At 35.7% G+C, this 18179-nt stretch overlaps 1 protein-coding gene and 1 long non-coding RNA gene across 7 annotated transcripts; both read right to left on the minus strand.

Annotated features, from left to right (window-relative positions):
- Window positions 1–1957: 1957 nt before the first annotated feature.
- LOC113325187 (40S ribosomal protein S3a-like) lies at window positions 1958–3494 on the minus strand. The gene is made up of 5 exons (XM_026573400.1): window positions 3485–3494; window positions 2959–3172; window positions 2686–2869; window positions 2393–2593; window positions 1958–2053 (listed from the first exon to the last, which is right to left on the minus strand). The coding sequence occupies exons 1-5, from the start codon at window positions 3492–3494 to the stop codon at window positions 1958–1960; spliced, it is 705 nt and encodes a 234-aa protein (XP_026429185.1).
- A 10592-nt stretch (window positions 3495–14086) lies between these two features.
- On the minus strand, window positions 14087–17954 carry LOC113323767. 6 transcript variants are annotated; one of them, XR_003347824.1, is made up of 9 exons: window positions 17649–17954; window positions 17174–17257; window positions 16550–16625; window positions 16320–16460; window positions 16093–16216; window positions 15964–15998; window positions 15083–15150; window positions 14705–14762; window positions 14087–14621 (listed from the first exon to the last, which is right to left on the minus strand). It is a non-coding gene; the product is annotated as an uncharacterized LOC113323767 (long non-coding RNA). The 6 variants fall into 6 exon arrangements; XR_003347822.1 differs by having other exon boundaries at window positions 14087–14762; XR_003347820.1 differs by having other exon boundaries at window positions 14705–15150.
- Between the last annotated feature and the right edge of the window lie 225 nt (window positions 17955–18179).

Consider the following 18179-nt stretch of genomic DNA (forward strand, 5'->3'; position numbering starts at 1 on the left):
TACGATCTTTAAAGACCGACGAGTCTAAGTTAATTGCCTCGTTAAAACTTCGTCAGGAAAACCCCTGAAGGACAAAACCTAAACTAAATAAAAAGAGTACACTACGGGAAAAATCATCATTGACGACACAAGATAAGAGTTGCAGTACCCCTACGACAACTCCATTTCATGCATTGTGGAACGGGGGTATTGTAGTCAGTCCAAGTTTTTCTACAATGGATGACAAGTGTTGTAAAGGGTGATGTGATTCATGGTTCGACAATAGTTTGTCAATGTTGTGATTCTCTTTTAATTTTTTTTGATAACCTAACACAACTCTTGCTTGTATTGTAGAACAATCGTGGACAACATAAGTAGCATATCGTAGAAACATATACAACAACAATTACCAGTATTATGAATAATATTTGCACAACACTTGTATGAATTGTCGAACTATCTTGGACAACACAAACTTATGTTGTAAAGTAAATGAAAACCTTTTCACAATATCTGGCTTGTATAGTTGAAAACGGAAAGATAACATCTATTAATATTGTGTATACTAGTGTCACTACACTTGCTAGAGTTGTAGAACATTCTGTCACAACCTTTGTCTTGTGTAGTCATAATATCTAACACAAAATCCCTAGAGGTTGTAATATTTGAAGTAACAACATTTGTTAGAAGTTGTGTGCATAAAACTATTTTGAAAAAAAAAAAGATCATAGCTGAAACGGAATTTCAGAAAATAATTCACTTTCACATTAACCTACCAGTGTAATACATTTACATTCATTCAAGTTAACCTGCCAGTGTTAAACACACATTCAAAAAATGGCAGTGATATAGATGTTTGGTTTCAAACCTCAGAAACCTCTCCTCAAATACATGTCCATCAGAAGTTTCAAGACTATCCCTCTCACTTCATGTTTAATTGAATCAAAATACCTAATCAGATTTTTGCATTAAAACAATAAGATCCTTGGAATCACTCTCATCATAGCTATCATCACTGGGCTCTTCTTTCTTTTTGGCTGCAGGTACAGGGCTTTCTTTGCTACGACAGCCTCGGCAGGGCTTTCTTTGATGCCCAGATGTAGCAGCGTTTGTCCTCAGGGGAAAGCGTTGGTTCTGGGGAAACTTTATCAAGTTTTCTGCAAAAGGAACATAGGAGAATGATCTTAGTGAAACGCCAAATCAAATGACACCATATTTTCACTATCTCGAGGACAGACCAATACAATTATAGTTCTGATCTTTCCAAGTCAACTAGTAGATTAACCCTAATAAATCTAGAATCTGTTATTGGATTAGACTTTAAATCAATGACCCAGAAAAAATAAAGATAAACATCACTACAAAGAAGAAAAATTATATATATAAATGTAAGGAAAGCATAACAGACCTGAAGAGCGCCGCAAACATTATCAAACTCAGGATCAAATTAAGCTTCTCCTTCACAGTGACAAGCTCAAGGACAATGCGACAAGATTGGTCTTCAGGGTTGATTATAGGCAACGCAAGAGATCCACGAACTTCATGATCAATCGCTCCATCTAAAAATTAGAACAAGACAAGCCACACCCATTAAAGGATTGAACCGAATAAACAAATATATTCCACCAGTTTGAACTAGCTTAATAAACAACAAAAATTCAACAATTTACAATGTAATTATTCACCAAATACACTAGATTATTTTCAGTGTTGCTAATCGCCAAATATATTCTCACAATGCATTCACATAGAACTAGAACACAGGTCAGTGACCACTTCCTTCAGCTCTTACAATTTTATGTCGGCATGTAGGTAATACATTCACGTAGATTTCACAAGTGGTGGATTGTTTCTTACCATTCTCATCGAACACGACTCTTAGAAATGTTTTACTGACAAAGCAATCACCATTCATGTACTGTTATTGCTTAAACTTACTTGTCTTAATCAAAATGTTATTGCACAAGTTACCATGAACCTAAGCTCCAACAACTTCAGTTTCAGCCTCTGGTACTGTTTCCTCAGCAGTCCTATCCACCTTCACACCAACATCCTCAGAGTAGTCACCATGAACCTAGAAAATAAAACAATCACCGCATACACATCAGCTTTGCTTTGCAACCTTTCACAGAGAGTTCAGAGTGATAACTGAAGTTTTAAACTTCAGGTGCATTCCGTAAACTTCTATTTTACTGGATACTTTCAAATAATTATTCAGAAAGGTCTCTACAAGGTTACGAGGCCGTCTATTCTTTCACAACTTCAAATTTTCTAAACTTCCAGATAATTTATATGTGCTAAAAAAAAGTTCGTCTACGGAAACTTAAACAGCCACTCCAAAAATACCATAAATCACGTAAAGATTTAAGTTAAAGCGTCTTCTAAGAAAGCATAAAACAAGAGTGAGATATACCTCCATCAACTTTCCAAGATCAAACTTTAGAGCCTTCAAGATCTTGACCTTCCTAATAAACACATTCTGCAGTAGATAAATACTTGATGTAGCCTTCTCAATCTCATTTCCAATCATTTCAGGAATGAATTTTGCCACCAACTTTTTAAGATCACACGAGGAGGCCTGGTTTACCATGACTTCAACCATCTTGCGACGAATCTGACAAAACAAAGTACAGATGTTACCTATTTATACAAATGAATAACATGAAAAATATAAGAAAACATTGAAATTGAAATATATAACTCCACCTGTCGGATCTGGCTAGATTGAGCATTACAGGTTCTCTTGACCTGTTTCTCTCGCCTCTTGGTGAATCCAATACAGAACATCCTCAAGGTATCTGCAAATGGTATCTGCAAAAAATTAAAATAGAAGAAAAGACTCAATTTTCTGAAATGCGTGGGAGGCTCAATTTTAAGGACTCCGAAATGGCTATAAATTTTAAATGGACATTCTATATTGAGTCTAATTACTTATCCATCAGCAAACAACTCCAACATTCTATACTTGAGTCTACTTACTTATCCATCAAATCTGGACCAGTAATTCCATCAGGAAACCCTGGAAAATTCTCGACTTCAGTGGTAGTCATCAACTGTCCACCAGGAACACCCCCAACTTGATACCCTTCAAACACAACAGATTTCAAATTGGCACGAGCTGCATAAATCCCAGTAGTATATCCAGCTGGACCAGAACCTATAATCACCAAATTTTCCACACCCCCATATGTATCTGTACAACCAAAACAACAACACTTTAACTTATCTCCAAAAATTCAAATTCAATTCGAATTCAGAGATCAAAACAATTAAATAAAAGCACAGTGTTGAGATTACCAGGAGAGACATGAGATGATTCTTCTTGTACAGATGATGCTGCAGAAACTCTGAGCGGAGGAAGAGTAATAAAGGATCAGTGGTGAGTTCGAAATTGGTTGAGTCTAACATGTTTTCTCCTACTGAAGAAGATGATGTTAGGAGTGGGATGAAGAGATGAAGATCTCAATCAGCAACAAACCCTAGTCCAAACGGCCTGCAATCCAACCAGACTCCATAAGCAAATGTTACGACATCACCTCCTACTTCTTTGAGAAGAAGATTTTGATGAATCGAGAACTTCTAGAGATGGAAGAATTGAGTTATGTGATGAAGATTTGAGGAAACTTGAGTTAGGGCCGTCGTTGATTGTTACCGAGAAGAAATTTGGTTTTGTGTAACTTGAATCAGTGATGGGGTTGATTAGAATTTGGTTCAGATATGGATTTGAAGAGCTGCTAATATTGACTGTTGCGGATGAGAGAAAGGGGGAGTTAAAGAGAGAGATTGAGAGAATATGATGAAGAAGAGAGGTCGAGAAAAGAGCAGCGGTGGTGATGGAGCGCCGCCGTCATCTGTGGAGTAGAGGTGTTCTTCAGCGGTGGTGATTGAGAGAAAAACAGATAGGAATTGGGTTCGAGTGGTTGAAGGAGGGTTATGCTTCGAAAAAAAAAGAAAGAAGAAAAGAGTGAATCCGAATGAAAATGGTGGACGGTTGAGATTGTATTTGAGATGCTCATACGGATTAAGAAAAGATATTGACGGTTGAGATTGTATTTAGGATACTCATGCGGATTGAGAAGTATGTGTTTCATTTTGTGCTAATATGAGCTCATGTATTCGGTTTGATTATCAACCTTCGACACGAAAAAAATCCAAAAAAAATATGAATAAATGTAGCACATTCTTATCGACATTTTGATATAAAAAATCCAAAAAATGTATAAGAATAAAGTTGAAAAATAAGAAATCAATCCGATAATTGGTGTGTTTCTTTGTGCTTTTGTGCTTTCTCTTTGTGCTTCCGGTTTGAATTTCGACTAGTTACATAGGTCATGAAGTAAGTTTGACTAGTCATACATGTCATGAAGTAGCTTTAGTTCACATTAATAGCATGATATATCATCGAAATCGATAAATATGAAGCTCAATGTCGATTCAAACTTCAAATGTGGTATAACGACATACAAACTATGAACCAAAAAGCTCTGAGAGGGTTCTGACTTCAAACTTAGCATGATACATCATCAAAATCGATAAATATGAAGCTCAATGTCGATTCGAACTTCAAACTTGGTATAATGGCCTATAATCTATGAACCACGAAGCTCTGAGAGGGTTCTGACTTCAAAATTAGCATGATACATCATCGAAATTGATGAATATGAAGCTCAGTGTCGATCCAAACTTCAAGTTCGGTATAACGACTTACAAACTATGGACAAGAAGTCTGAAAGTCCACAAAAACGATGAATCCAACCATTTTACTGGTAAGATTCCATGGAAATATTCTACGAAACCTTAAACACACACAAAACTTGGTAAGAACGATGAATCCATCCATTTACAGGTAAGATTCCTTCGGAATATTCTACGAAACCTTAAACAAACCCTATTTCTGCACATTGGATGCAAACCAGACTCCGAGATCGAAACTTGGCAGCGAGTGGACTACTCTAAGTCAGAAACTTGGTAAGAACGACGAATCCATCCATTTACAGGTAAGATTCCTTCGAAATATTCTACGAAACCTTAAACAAACCCTATTTCTACATATTGTATGCATACAAGGCTCCGAGATCGAAACCTGGCCGTGAGTTGACTACTCTAAGTCAGAAACTTGGTAAGAACGATGAATCCATCCATTTACAGGTAAGATTCCTTCGGAATATTCTACGAAACTTTATACAAACCCTATTTCTGCATATTAGATGCAAACCAGGTTCCGAGATCGAAACCTGGCCGCGAGTGGGCTACTCTAAGTCAGAAACTTGGTAAGAACGACGAATCCATCCATTTACAGGTAAGATTCCTTGGGAGTATTCTACGAAACCTTAAACAAACCCTATTTCTCCATATTGTATGCAAACCAGGCTCCGAGATCGAAATCTGGCCGGGAGTGGACTATTATAAGTCAGAAACTTGGTAAGAACGACGAATACATCCATTTACAGGTAAGATTCCTTCGGAATATTCTACGAAACCTTAAACAAACCCTATTTATGCATATTGGATGCAAACCAGGCTCCAAGATTGAAACCTAGACGCGAGTGGACTACTAAGTCAGAAACTTGGTAAGAACGACGAATCCATCGATCTACAGGTAAGATTCCATCGGAATATTCTACGAAACCTTAAACAAACCGTATTTCTGCATATTGTATGCATACCAGGATCCGATATCGAAACCTGGCCGTGAGTTGACTACTATAAGTCAGAAAATTGGTAAGAACAACGAATCCATCTATTTACAGGTAAGATTCATTCGTCATATTCTACGAAACCTTAAACAAACCGTATTTCTGCATATTGTATGCAAACCAGACTCCGAGATCGAAACCTGGCTGGGAGTAGACTACTATAAGTCTGAAACTTGGTAAGAACGACGAATTCATCCATTTACAGATAATATTCCTTCGGAATATTCTACGAAACCTTAAACAAACCATATTTCTGCATATTGTATGCATACTAGGCTCCGAGATCGAAACCTGGCAAGGAGTGGACTACTCTAAGTCAGAAACTTGTTACGAACGACCAATTCATTTACAGGTAATATTCTTTCGGAATATTCTACGAAACCTTAAAAAAAACCCTATTTATGAATATTGCATGCAAACCAGGCTCGGAAATCGAAACCTGGCTGCGAGTTGACTACTCTAAGTCAGAAACTTGGTAAGAACGACGAATCCATCAATTTACAGGTAAGATTCCTTCGGAATATTCTACGAAACCTTAAACAAACCCTATTTCTCCATATTGTATGCAAATCAGGCTCCGAGATCGAAACCTGGCCGTGAGTGGACTACTCTAAGTCGGAAACTTGGTAAGAACGGCGAATCCATCCATTTACAAGTAAGATTCCTTCAAAATACTTTGCGGCTTAGTTACCTAAGCATTTTTTTTGGACATTATATTTTGTTTCACAACTCTTATAAAGGGTTATCTTAAAATTAGTATATTAAAGAACCACAAACTTGACAGAACTTGTGATAGTGTAGGAATGGTTAGTGGTGTAGACTTTCATGCAGGAGGCTGAGGATCAAATCCCCCCATCCTCATTTCTGCCAACGTTCTATATTTTTACTTCAACAACACTTATAAGTGTTGTTATGCATTTTTAAAAAGAAAAAAACAGCCAAAACTTGTGAACGGTAAGGATGGTTGATGAGCTAGACTTCCATGCAGTAGATTCATGTTCGAATATCCCTTCTAATCTCATTTTTTCCAACATTCTATATTTTTACTTCAACAACACTTATAAGTGTTGTTATACGTTTTTATTAAAAAAAAAAAAAAAAAAACAAAACTTGTGAACTGTAAGGATGGTTGATGAGCCAGACTTCCATGCAGTAGGTTCATGTTTGAATCTCCCCTCTAACACTATTTTTCATCATCATATTTTGGTGTTCTTCAACAACTCTTGTGAAAATTGTGATAGGCTTAGTCACTACCTTTATGGAACAGAGTTGTTATAGCTAAATGTCGCCACAATGTTTTTGCTTAAGGAGTTGTCGTTTGTTTTCTTAGCGCAACCCCTTGTTTCTAAGGGTTGGCAGTGATGATATACGACAACTCTTTCTTTGAAACCAGTTGTAAAACATATGACTTTCTACGATGTTTAGCGAAGAGTTGTAAATCTCCAGTTGTAGATGTATATTTTTCCCGTAGTGGTACAATATTAAGTAAACTTAGAACATAGTTGGATGCGTATACGTTGCCTCATTAAAACCTTGACAAGGAAAACCTAGTGGGATAAAACCTTGACGAAGGGAAAAGAGTACAACGTGACAGATGTAATTAAAGGCGATCTGTTGCAGATGATCACTTTGCTCCATTGAAGTTGACTAGTTGCTTCACAACTCCTAAGGAAGAAAATCCTCGTGAGAGAGAGACAATATCCTTAGATGGGAAATTACATTCCTGGTGTTTGTTTTTGTCTCATTAAAAACCTTTCCGAGCAATAAAATCCTGCGGGAAAAAGTAATCTCGGTGAAGGAAAAGAGTTCAACACACCATTAGATGCTTCCCCTGATGTCAGACAATTTTCGTTAGTCTAATGCAGTCAAAAGGAGTTTATCACACTTTACTTCGGTGAATTGAACGTTTATAAAACCCCGTTGTTGATTCTGGAAGTTACGTTGCTTAACATACTATCGCATTTCATTTCTTTGATTCGGATATTTTCAGTAATATCAACACGACCTTTATGTCTTCAAAGTTCAACATACTTGATGTTTTTAGTGTTGTCTCGCTAAAAACCTTGTCGAGCAACAAAACCCTTCGGGAAAAAACTATTCACGATCGAAGGAAAAAAGAGTACAACACAGCTTCAATTTCGAAGTAAAATATGTCGACATCATATCCTTGGATCCTCCCCCTGATGTCGTCATCTCCCCCTGATTACTTTCAGAGTTATTCCAGACAGTTCCTTCAGTCATTTATTTTTAGAAACTGAATATTGGTAATGAATTAGAAAATAATCTTCCATATCTCCTTCTGATTACTTTCGTTGGATAAAAAGATTATTGTTCCTTCATAATCAACAACTTTTGGATTGCACTTTCATTAGCATTCCTTTTAATGTCTTTGTAGGGATAAAAAAAAATTTATGTCAATGGTTACTTTTAAGTACATGATTGCATTCACTATACCGTTCCAATGACGTTGCGTTGGCGCGGTGCTATATCTAGCTAACAAGTTCCATGAGGATGTAAAATTTAATCGAGTACAATATTATACTAAGTACAACAATGCGTCTATTGTACTTAGATATTGGAATTTCATCTCCCAACACATCTTCGTCATATTCCTTTTGACGAAATGGTTACTTACTTACATTTGAACCTCGACTAATCATGGGAGTGCTATCAGGATGCATGTCTTTGTTAAATTGCCTGAGAACTTTAGACATATGCAAACTGGTGGAATAATATACCACAAGCTCAGTATTCGATCGAGCTTTCTCTAGATTTTTCATCTCAAATTCGGATTTTGAATAGCTTTTAAGGTCTCTTATCACATCAAGAGTACACATCATGTTTGTACCATCAACATAAATAGCTACAATTCCAAATCAGGAACTTTCTTATGAATACGCAAGGAAAAATAACTTACTTGTCTATCCCCTCCAAATCAAATAGCCACTTAGACGGGTATACCACATCCGTCTGATTGCTTGAATCTATAAGTGAGCGTTTTATCTAACTGTAAAAGCACTCCGTGGTTTAGAGTCATTTGATTTGGGAAACAAAAGTCTATCAAGTACTTTTGTAAATATCTTCTATCTCTTGATTCTTTCATAGATACGTAACAACCACATACATATGTTGCATTTCAAGTCCTTTTGAAATTACCAAGCTAACTAAGTAGCGAAACTCTATAACGTTCATTAAAAGAGAACAATTCCAGGGATTTGTAAGAAACCTCGCGCCACAAGGTGAGTCTTTGTACTTTAAGACTACTTTCTTCTCATTATGCTTTATGACAAATTCATTATGTATGTCCAATATCCTTTACACTTGGTTGGTTAGCACTACCACACCAAATACTCATATATTTGCCAAAGAACTAGGTTCTACCTAGATTGTGTAGGCCAAATATGTTATTTATTTGAAATTAATAAAAATAAAGCATGGTTCGATCTCATTGTGCTATACTTATGGAGCAACTATTTATGCATTATATCATCACTGTGCACGTATGATCCTTCCATTGAGTCATGTGCATTCTAATAATCCGTCAAGATTTCATTGTTCTGTAGAATCATTTGAAACTTCGGAGCGTCCTCCAGTATTGACTCATGGACATAGTCAGAGACAATCAAATGAGATGATTTCATTAATGATACAAATTAGGTTGTGCCTTACTCATCTACTTCCTTTCTAGGTGAGCATTGATCGAACCTGGTGGTCTCTCCATCTTCCTTTATGGGGTCACGGCCTCAACTACACTTCCACCAAGTGTAGTTGCAACACCTTAGTCTATCGTGTACCCCGTACAGAGGATTTCTAACCTCGCAGGAATATTTGCAGCTGGTATGTGTGATCTTTTCACTTTAGCGACATCAGTGTACATTCTGAAAATTGATTATTATTTGTCACTTCACATTCACATTTATGGAGTACAAGAATCAATATGAGACACAGTGGGAACACCCCACGACAGTTCATGTCGTTATCTTAGAAAATACTTTTTCTTATCTCCCCCTAACGACGGGAAGACCGTCTCATTAAAGTGATAACCTGCAAATCTAGCAGTAAGAGATCTCCTGCCAAAGGTTTTAAAATGCGGATAATTGTTGAGAGTAAATATCCAACAAAATTACTTAATCATTTTCATGACCCATCATAGTACGATGTGGACTCGTAATAGCAAATATATAGTGCAACCAAAAATGCGTAATAACACAAATGTCAGGCTTAAATTCAGTTACCAACTGTTATGCAGAAAAGGTTGACTAATATTGGATTCTAAAACGAATTAAGTAAATATGCGTGTAATATTGCATATCCCCAAAGCAATTAATGTTAGGTTGGTACGCATAACCTATTCCTTAGACACCATCGGTAACCTTTGATGGTAGCCTCTGCGAGACCATTGGGTATAAGATGCTCTATATTGATCCTATTAAACATGCAATATTCATCAAATCCTTTTGATGTAAATTCTCTAGCATTAACAAGGGTGGTTAGTCTTTGCACTTTGCATTGTGTAATATGTGCTAGGATTTTTCAAACGCAAATTTCTTGGGAACTATAACTAGTCCAAAGTGTCAAAACATTCACCAGATCCATCAGTCACTTTAATGGTCCGCATTCTGCATGAATATTTTTCTAAATTTCACCTTGTTTTCTTTGTAATATGGAAATTTTACCATTTGCATCTTAGGATAGTCTCGATCATGTTTTACTGAAAACTTTGTAAAAATGAGTGATATGATTTCTTACCTAAAAGCATAATGAGAAGGGGGGTTGTGCATCTAGTAATTTAGAAAACACTTATTGAGAGATATGCCGTCACTTTGCATTCTGTCAATCTTTTTCCCATTTTCTTTCGCTCAAATAAAATGATTTTTGTATGAGTTCTTTCAAAACAATAATCATGTCACAACCAATGTTTCTTTATGGTTGTACCCAAAGCTTGTATGAGTCAGTTTCCAACATTTCATCGTCGGAGTCCATATGAATTCCATAATCCAAATATTATAGTGAATTACATTGCACTAGATTGACTCATTAGTCTCTCTAAAATATATTTCCTTCCAAATATATTAGAGACTATAAAAGATGCAATCACTTACATTCTCATCATTTTGATGTTCCACATGATATCCATTTGCACGGGATACTTGGAAATTTAACAAAGTGTGATTATCTCTTGGTACATTTAGAGATTTTGTGACGTCTTTGCTCAATCTTGAAAAAATAAATGAGCAGTGTTGCGCTCGATATGATAGTCAATTGTCCAGGCAAAGTTCTTGTTTCCATTAAAGTTGATGTGAAAATTGGTTTAACAACACTTATGACTAGGTGCATTTCCAACTCTTTTATTTATGATGGGAGCTAGAATTACATTTTAGTTGATCCCGTGTTCAATTGGTACCCATACTTTGGTGTCATTACTGCTGGGGGATAAAAAATTGTCTCATGATATATATGTCCCTTTTCACATGCTTTATATGAGTCGGTACGTTCTAACCCTCGTTACTTTGGGGTTCTTTCCATTTTCAATTTTGCTACATTTAGCGTAATTTGAGAATATCTTTTTTTTTTCCTCAATAGGCCAAGAGAATCTCATTGCACATGCTAACCACTTACTTTAGGTTGAATATATTACTAAAGATAATTCTCTTGTTGTCATACTTCAACATATACCGGTTCGTTAGTATTATGGATGAAGTAGATAAATCAAAATTTCTGAATCATATCATCTTTTGTGAGTTCTTTCACAAAAATTGGAAGACATGTGATTTTATTTGAACGTATGTTTTGAAATTACCGACTCTTTAATAGTCGAGCAAGTGGATTACATTCCACGGAACATTCAAATTTTGGGGAAAATATCAAGTATCCAGTAATGATGCTCAAGTACTTCTGAGCCCCAAATGATTACATTGGAATTAAGTTGGTACAACCGATTAAACAAAAAAAATAAACATCATTCAACTATAGACAATATAATATCTAAGATAACAAAATAACAATAAAAACAAAAATTCTTAATGATCGAGATAAGCAATCATAATTTAAATTCACCGTTTATGTGGATTTATGTTAAGACAAAAATAAACAAAACTAGACATGTTTTACAAACAAATAAACAATCCTAGCAAGCACTCAATGTAAAAACCCATGTTCATTTTATAGTTACATACCTTTGGGTTTTGGTTCCCCCTATATATAGACAAAACCGAAACAGCTTTAATCGCACACCCCCCAAAATCAGCCTGGAACAGGACCGAAACCAGAACTGGAACCGGAACTGTGACTGGGATCGAGTCGGAACGCTCGGTTAGGGAGAATCGGAACGCTGGGTCAGTTCGTTTGGGATGGTTGGCCGAGTTGGCTTTTCTTCTCCCAAGAACGCGAACAGGCATTCTAGATCTCAAATCCCAAAAATTAGACAAACGCATCAGTACGAGAAGAAAACCCAATAATCAAACAAAACTAATTATGTATATATGCATACAACGCAGTACACAGTTCGAGATTAAACCCCATTCCTGATTAAATCAAGATCAATCTAAACTAATTCTTGATTAAGATATTAGTATATCCAGACAACACAATAAGGATTGGATCAATCAACAGTACCACCATGTCCATTTTCAACACAAAATTTTAATAAACCCTATCAATTTTCAACACAGATTTAATAAACCTGATTATATTGATATACCAAAATCAAAAACAGGAGAAAAAAAAATTGATCCAACTTATCTAATTTGATTCCAGTGATTTCATCATTGGCTTGCGTTGATGTAAAAAATAAAATCCATCCCATACAGCTCTGCGGTATAGCATCGGGCATGATAACGTTTTGCAGTAAATTATAAGGAAGAAGACAAAGAAATAGAGAAGGAGAAGGATTCTATTGAGATGAGTAATCTAATTACATGGATACAATATCATCTATATACATGGGAAAGGGAAAACCAAAAGACTTATGTTTTTGGACCGCACACCCATGGGAATGGGCCCTTTAACATAAAAAGTATTTGAAAATGGGTAGGAAGAAACTGTTTATATCCTGGCTATTTTTACATTTTTGTCCATTTAAACAGTATCAAAATCTAAATGTCCTTTTCACCCAAGAATTGTTGATTTTGATCTTTTTAACCAATTTTATGAATTTAATATGAAAACGAGTTCGTGAGCCTATACTTGCATTATTAGCAAGTTGAATCACAATTACGGACATTTAACTGAATTCAAATATGTTTTCCAATGTTTTAATCATCAAAATGCTTTACACGAGGGCATGTTACACCAACAGATCCTGCTATTGCAATTTGATTTATGCAGGAAAGGACTATGTGGTCCCATATTACGAGAGGTATCCCAGCAGACTGGCATCCGCATAATGATTCGCCAAGCCATTCGCGGTTTGATTTCCTCCCGATAGTTGTGTTGTACATTGCATTTTGGGATTTGCCTCATTCGAATCTTAATTTCAAGAACTACAAGAACACTAGATCCAAATACACGTTTAAAAGAAAGACGGATGCAAAAAGTTATGCAATGTTCAAAGTAAAACAACTTACTGCAATCTACATGACAATGATTATGGGGCTTAGAGCGGTTCCTATGGGATGAACAAAATCAGAGTTTGTTCATTTTGCTTCCACTATGGAATGAGCAAACACGGAAAATGGATGTTCAAACCAACAGATTTGTTGATTTGAACATCGAGTAGGAACAACCAGCGCGCATCTGTGTTAAAGACGCGCGCCATTCCTACCAACCAAAATGCCAGCGTTTGAACATTGAACACGCGTTTTTACATATGGCGCCTGCGTCCGCGTTAAAGACGCCAGTGTCTGACCCAATGTCGCCAACGACTCAATCTGAATGGCCGGAAAATCTTGTGATCCAACGGCTACGTTTTTAAATCTATAAACACTAGTGGAAAACAACAATTCCGCGACCGCCATGACACGTCATATATACGAGTTAAACGACCTGTTCTAGGGTTCTCTGAATGGGTCGTTTATAAAGCGTTTTTTAATTGCACGACCCTTATTGCGTGGGTCTCTGAACAGAGACTGTTCCCTACAGTCACTATAAGCTGACCCGCGATACTGGTCGTATATTTGAATTATAATATAAAAAAAAATCAGATTCGGATCAGCTGAAATGTCTGAATGGCTGAATCTGAATTAATCTTATTGGCATTTTAGTCAAACAATCAAGTTTAGTCAAACTGTCAAGTCAAGTTAAACTACAGTCAAGTCAAATTAATGTCAAACTGAAATTCAAATGCAACCTCAAATTTAACTGAAATTCAAATGCAACTCAAACTTAACTGATATTCAAGTTCAAATTTAACTTAAATTTATAATCAAACTGAGAATTTTAACATTCATTAATTTTAACCATTGAGTGTAAAATTACACAAAAAAAGGATGAAATACTGAGTTCACAGAATACATGTCCAAAATAGCTAGTAAATTCTAACAAAAACCTGTGATTTAATCACAAAGAACTAAGTAAGATACAATTATATTATATGCCAACACAATCTTTAGATACGAATTAAATGTGTACAACGAGACTAAATCCCAGTATGATCTGCAAGCTTGCAGCTACAATCAGGACTCCTTGAGTTTCCATCATACTGTGTACAAATCTCTGCAAGTAGAGAATACATGTGCATAAAACTAGCTGAATCGTCAAAGTTAAAAAACATAAATGGAAAGAGGTGGAGAGATAATCAAAGTTTGTCTGCAGAACTTTCTTCATGAGGTTCAGTGATTCGTTGTAGAGATGAGTCTCTGATAATGCAAAGGATAGGTACAATATCAGCAGAAGAACCACCAATGGCTGCCGGTAACCTGGTTCCAAACAAAACTTGCAGAAATATGTTTATGCCAGATACAAATAGTGGTGTTTGTATCACTCGTATCTTGACACACTGAATGGAGCCTACGAAGATAAAAATCTTCCATTAAAACCAAAATCCAAAATTGAATATATCAATACACAAGAAAGGGACTATTGATTCTTACAACCACCAAGCTTGACAAGCATCCAATGCTCAAGCGCATTGAGCCTCTTCAAATGATTCTTTAATCCTCTTGCATGTTACCACACTAAAATTAGTACACATAGATTTATGTAAAACTCAGGGAATCCAAATATACAGTCCTGTAATTTCATAAATATCCTATCCATACAAAGGGAACTCAAAGCAACAATATGAGCATATCTCATAAGACATTGTCGCGGAACTTGTCCAAGGAGACTACATCAACTCAAGGTAATATACGGATAACAGTAATGTATGCAGTAGGTGTAACTACAAACACTTGTAACCGGACCCAATGATCAGAATACCACTGAAAGTTGCTGAGTTCATCTCTATGAAAGAAGTAAAGTATACATACCTAGAAAGCTACACACTACAGTGTCACTCTCTAGAGCGTCTTTAGCTGTACTCATGCCCCCACCGTACCTGCATCGAGAATCATTATAGAGTTAAAGTCACTACATATAAACATCGGAAGATCCAGTTTTCATTAATGCATAACAAACTACGAACTATGTTGTCAAAGGCCTAGGCGCCAAAGTGGACTTATTTTGAACTTGGGCGCCACGCAGTGGGTAATGAGATGCCACTTTAAAAAGTGGCGCCTAGGCGTCGCCTTTCTAGGCGTTCAGGCAAAGGCGCAAAAGGGGCATTTTATGCCAAAAAAGGAAAAAAAAAAAATATAGCCAAATTTTTTTGAAAATCTTTTTCATTAAGTCGTACATTAATATTTTAAAACCCAAGATAATCATGTTAAGAAACAGATCATTCCTAGATATACTTTAACAATAATGAAGGAAAAAAAATCTTTTCAAATATTTTGCAAATCTTTTTCATTAAGATTTACAAGCTAATATAGGAAATCCTAAGCTAATTATCTGTTATGTCAAGAACATAAACCTATATGGGAATCATTGTTCTACGCCGCGGCTTCGCCACGCCTCGCTGCGGATCGGGATTTTACACCCAACGCCACGCGGCGCCTTACGCCCATGACAACCTAGACTACGAATACACTCGTAGAGAAAGCTGTATGTTTAACAGAACTACATAGTATAAACCTAATATGACCTAGCTAAATTTCCTACTACTGAATAATGAGAGAAGTTACTCAAAATTTGAAAGTTAGGTTGAAAGTATCTTAGGTTACTTGTAATTTCTAGCTAAATCATCATTCTAAATCATGGGACAAGAAGTGGTTTGTACATTCTTCATCATTCTAAAGAATATTTCCCAAACCTTTTCTTCGGATTTCAGAGACACCGAGTCAGGATCTGTGAAAATTTGAAAAAGAGAAACAAAAATTATAAATTAATTCATTATTAACGAAATCAATGCAGTAGATATAGCTTTTGAAAAAACCCTAACCTACAAGTGCATTTTGGGGGTTTGAATAGTAATATCCATAAACACACCATCATATCACCAGAACCACTAGCAAGTTGTCTGCCATCAGGGATGAATTCAACAGTTATAACCTTTCCTTCATGACCTACACAAGAAAAAAGTAAACAACAAACTTAATCAACATCCACAAAACTACAGCTTCTTGAAGTACTAAAATTATAACAGAAAGTCAAATTGAAATCTTATACCAGCTTCTTATCGATTCCAATGGGTTCCCAACGAACATGGTTCTTAAATTTCTCCATTGGAATGTTGACAAGAACCTTGTGTTTTGCATCTAGTCCTCCAACAAGTTCTGCATATTATTCAAAACATCCAACAACATCATCCTGGATTGAAATAAAAAATAAGGTGAGGCAAATATCCATAAGAGATTAAACCCCTAGAATTCTTATGAAAATATGCATTGCTAGCATACCATGTCCTATGCTTCTTCATCCAATAGTTCAAACATGATCTCCTATCCTAACCAACTCAGATTTTCTTTCAATTACCTGCAAAGAGAGACGAGACAAATGCTTCAGCATACAAAAAAAAATGTTAAAAGATTTTTCACACAAACACGTAGATACTAGTACACTAACAAACAATTTCAACTCAATAACTTGCTGCAGATTCCCGCTTACTAATCTTTGAAACCAACACGACTTCCTAATCTTTGAAACCATAGAAACACACACAATGAGTCTGAACCTTCTAATATGTTCAAGGTAAATTCCTTCACTTTCATTAAGACACACCCAATGGAAGATTTACAATGGAGACTCATACGACCATTCACAGAGAAACAAAACACAATCAAACAAACTTCTAAGGACCAAGCTTCAAACAACTTCCAAAGACCAGTAGTAGAGCAAACTACTTCTACCTTTAAACAAACTAAACCATAAACTAAACTGAAATTAAAAATTAGCCATGATTTGAAACCACAATAAAACATAAGTAACATACACAAAATAGCAAAATCTTTACAAAATAAGTTATATCGAGATAAAACCCCATCGATCTGTGAGACCCTATTAATATATTTAGAAGTCCATACCTTACAGCCTCTGTAGCTAAGATAAAACCACCAAAAGCTCTACACATAAATTGATATCCACTGGTAGAAGTCAATATAATCCCTCTGCAAATTAAAAACAAATCCACCATTAACTAAACAACAAACTCCTTATCCAACGAATCAAACCCTAAGGTCCCTAACTTAAATAGTGAAATTAGAGGAAAAAAATTGCAAATCCTAACATCACCTAATACAGTTTGAAGAAAATCAAACACAAATTAAATGGCTTCGTTTACAGAATGAATGAAAATTTTGATACTAAATCAAAAGAAAAATGAATGAAAATTTCTACAAACACAATTTAAAGAAACCCTAAAAATAACCCAAATCAAATCCTTAGTTTCATTCCAAATCTAAGCATAAACCCTAAATTTTATAAAAGAAAATATGGATCTAATAACTTCGTTAACAGAAAATTGAATCGAATCAAGTAAAAATGAGGGAGAAATTATACCTGAGGATTTTCAATTAATTTAAATCAAAATATTCATCTTCAGTTGAATTGAAGACTAGACTCCAATCAATCTAAATCTCCAAAGAAGGTCTCCATATTCTCAAACCCTAGAAAAGCAAAAGTTGTAGCAGTAATCATTCATAAGATTTTATTTAGATATAGTTAGAGAAACCCTAGAATGAAAACAAAAAAACTTCGATTGAATCTGTTCCCAGCAGATTTGAGATTTATAACTTGACCAATGAGTTGAGGGATTTTAACATCTAAGGTTTACTGAAGACGGGGAAGGGGTTGGGTTTCAGAGAAATGATTTAATTGATTTCTTCTGAGTTTTCTTTTTTTCAGTTTCGCTTGGGTGGTGAAGAAGATGGATAAGAGAGGCGAGGAGGAGACCGAGAGAGCAGAAGAAGAAAGAGAAATGGGAGAGATAAATAGGTATTTATATGCTCTATCAAATAATAAAAAATTATCACATCTAAATCGGTTTTAATGGGTCGCGGGATCGGTAGCAGTTTTAGGGAAAAAGAGTAA

This window comes from Papaver somniferum, chromosome 11 (assembly GCF_003573695.1).
Source record: "Papaver somniferum cultivar HN1 chromosome 11, ASM357369v1, whole genome shotgun sequence".
Lineage (NCBI taxonomy): Eukaryota > Viridiplantae > Streptophyta > Magnoliopsida > Ranunculales > Papaveraceae > Papaver > Papaver somniferum.

Bases quoted from the DNA above. Each gene is read 5' to 3' on its own strand.
- LOC113325187 (XM_026573400.1), bottom strand. The intron at 2,870-2,958 runs GTAAGTAGACTC...TAAAATTTATAG, and splicing joins GGTCCAGATTTGATGGATAA to CCATTTCGGAGTCCTTAAAA. The intron at 2,594-2,685 runs GTGGAGTTATAT...TTGTTTTGTCAG, and splicing joins AATCTAGCCAGATCCGACAG to ATTCGTCGCAAGATGGTTGA.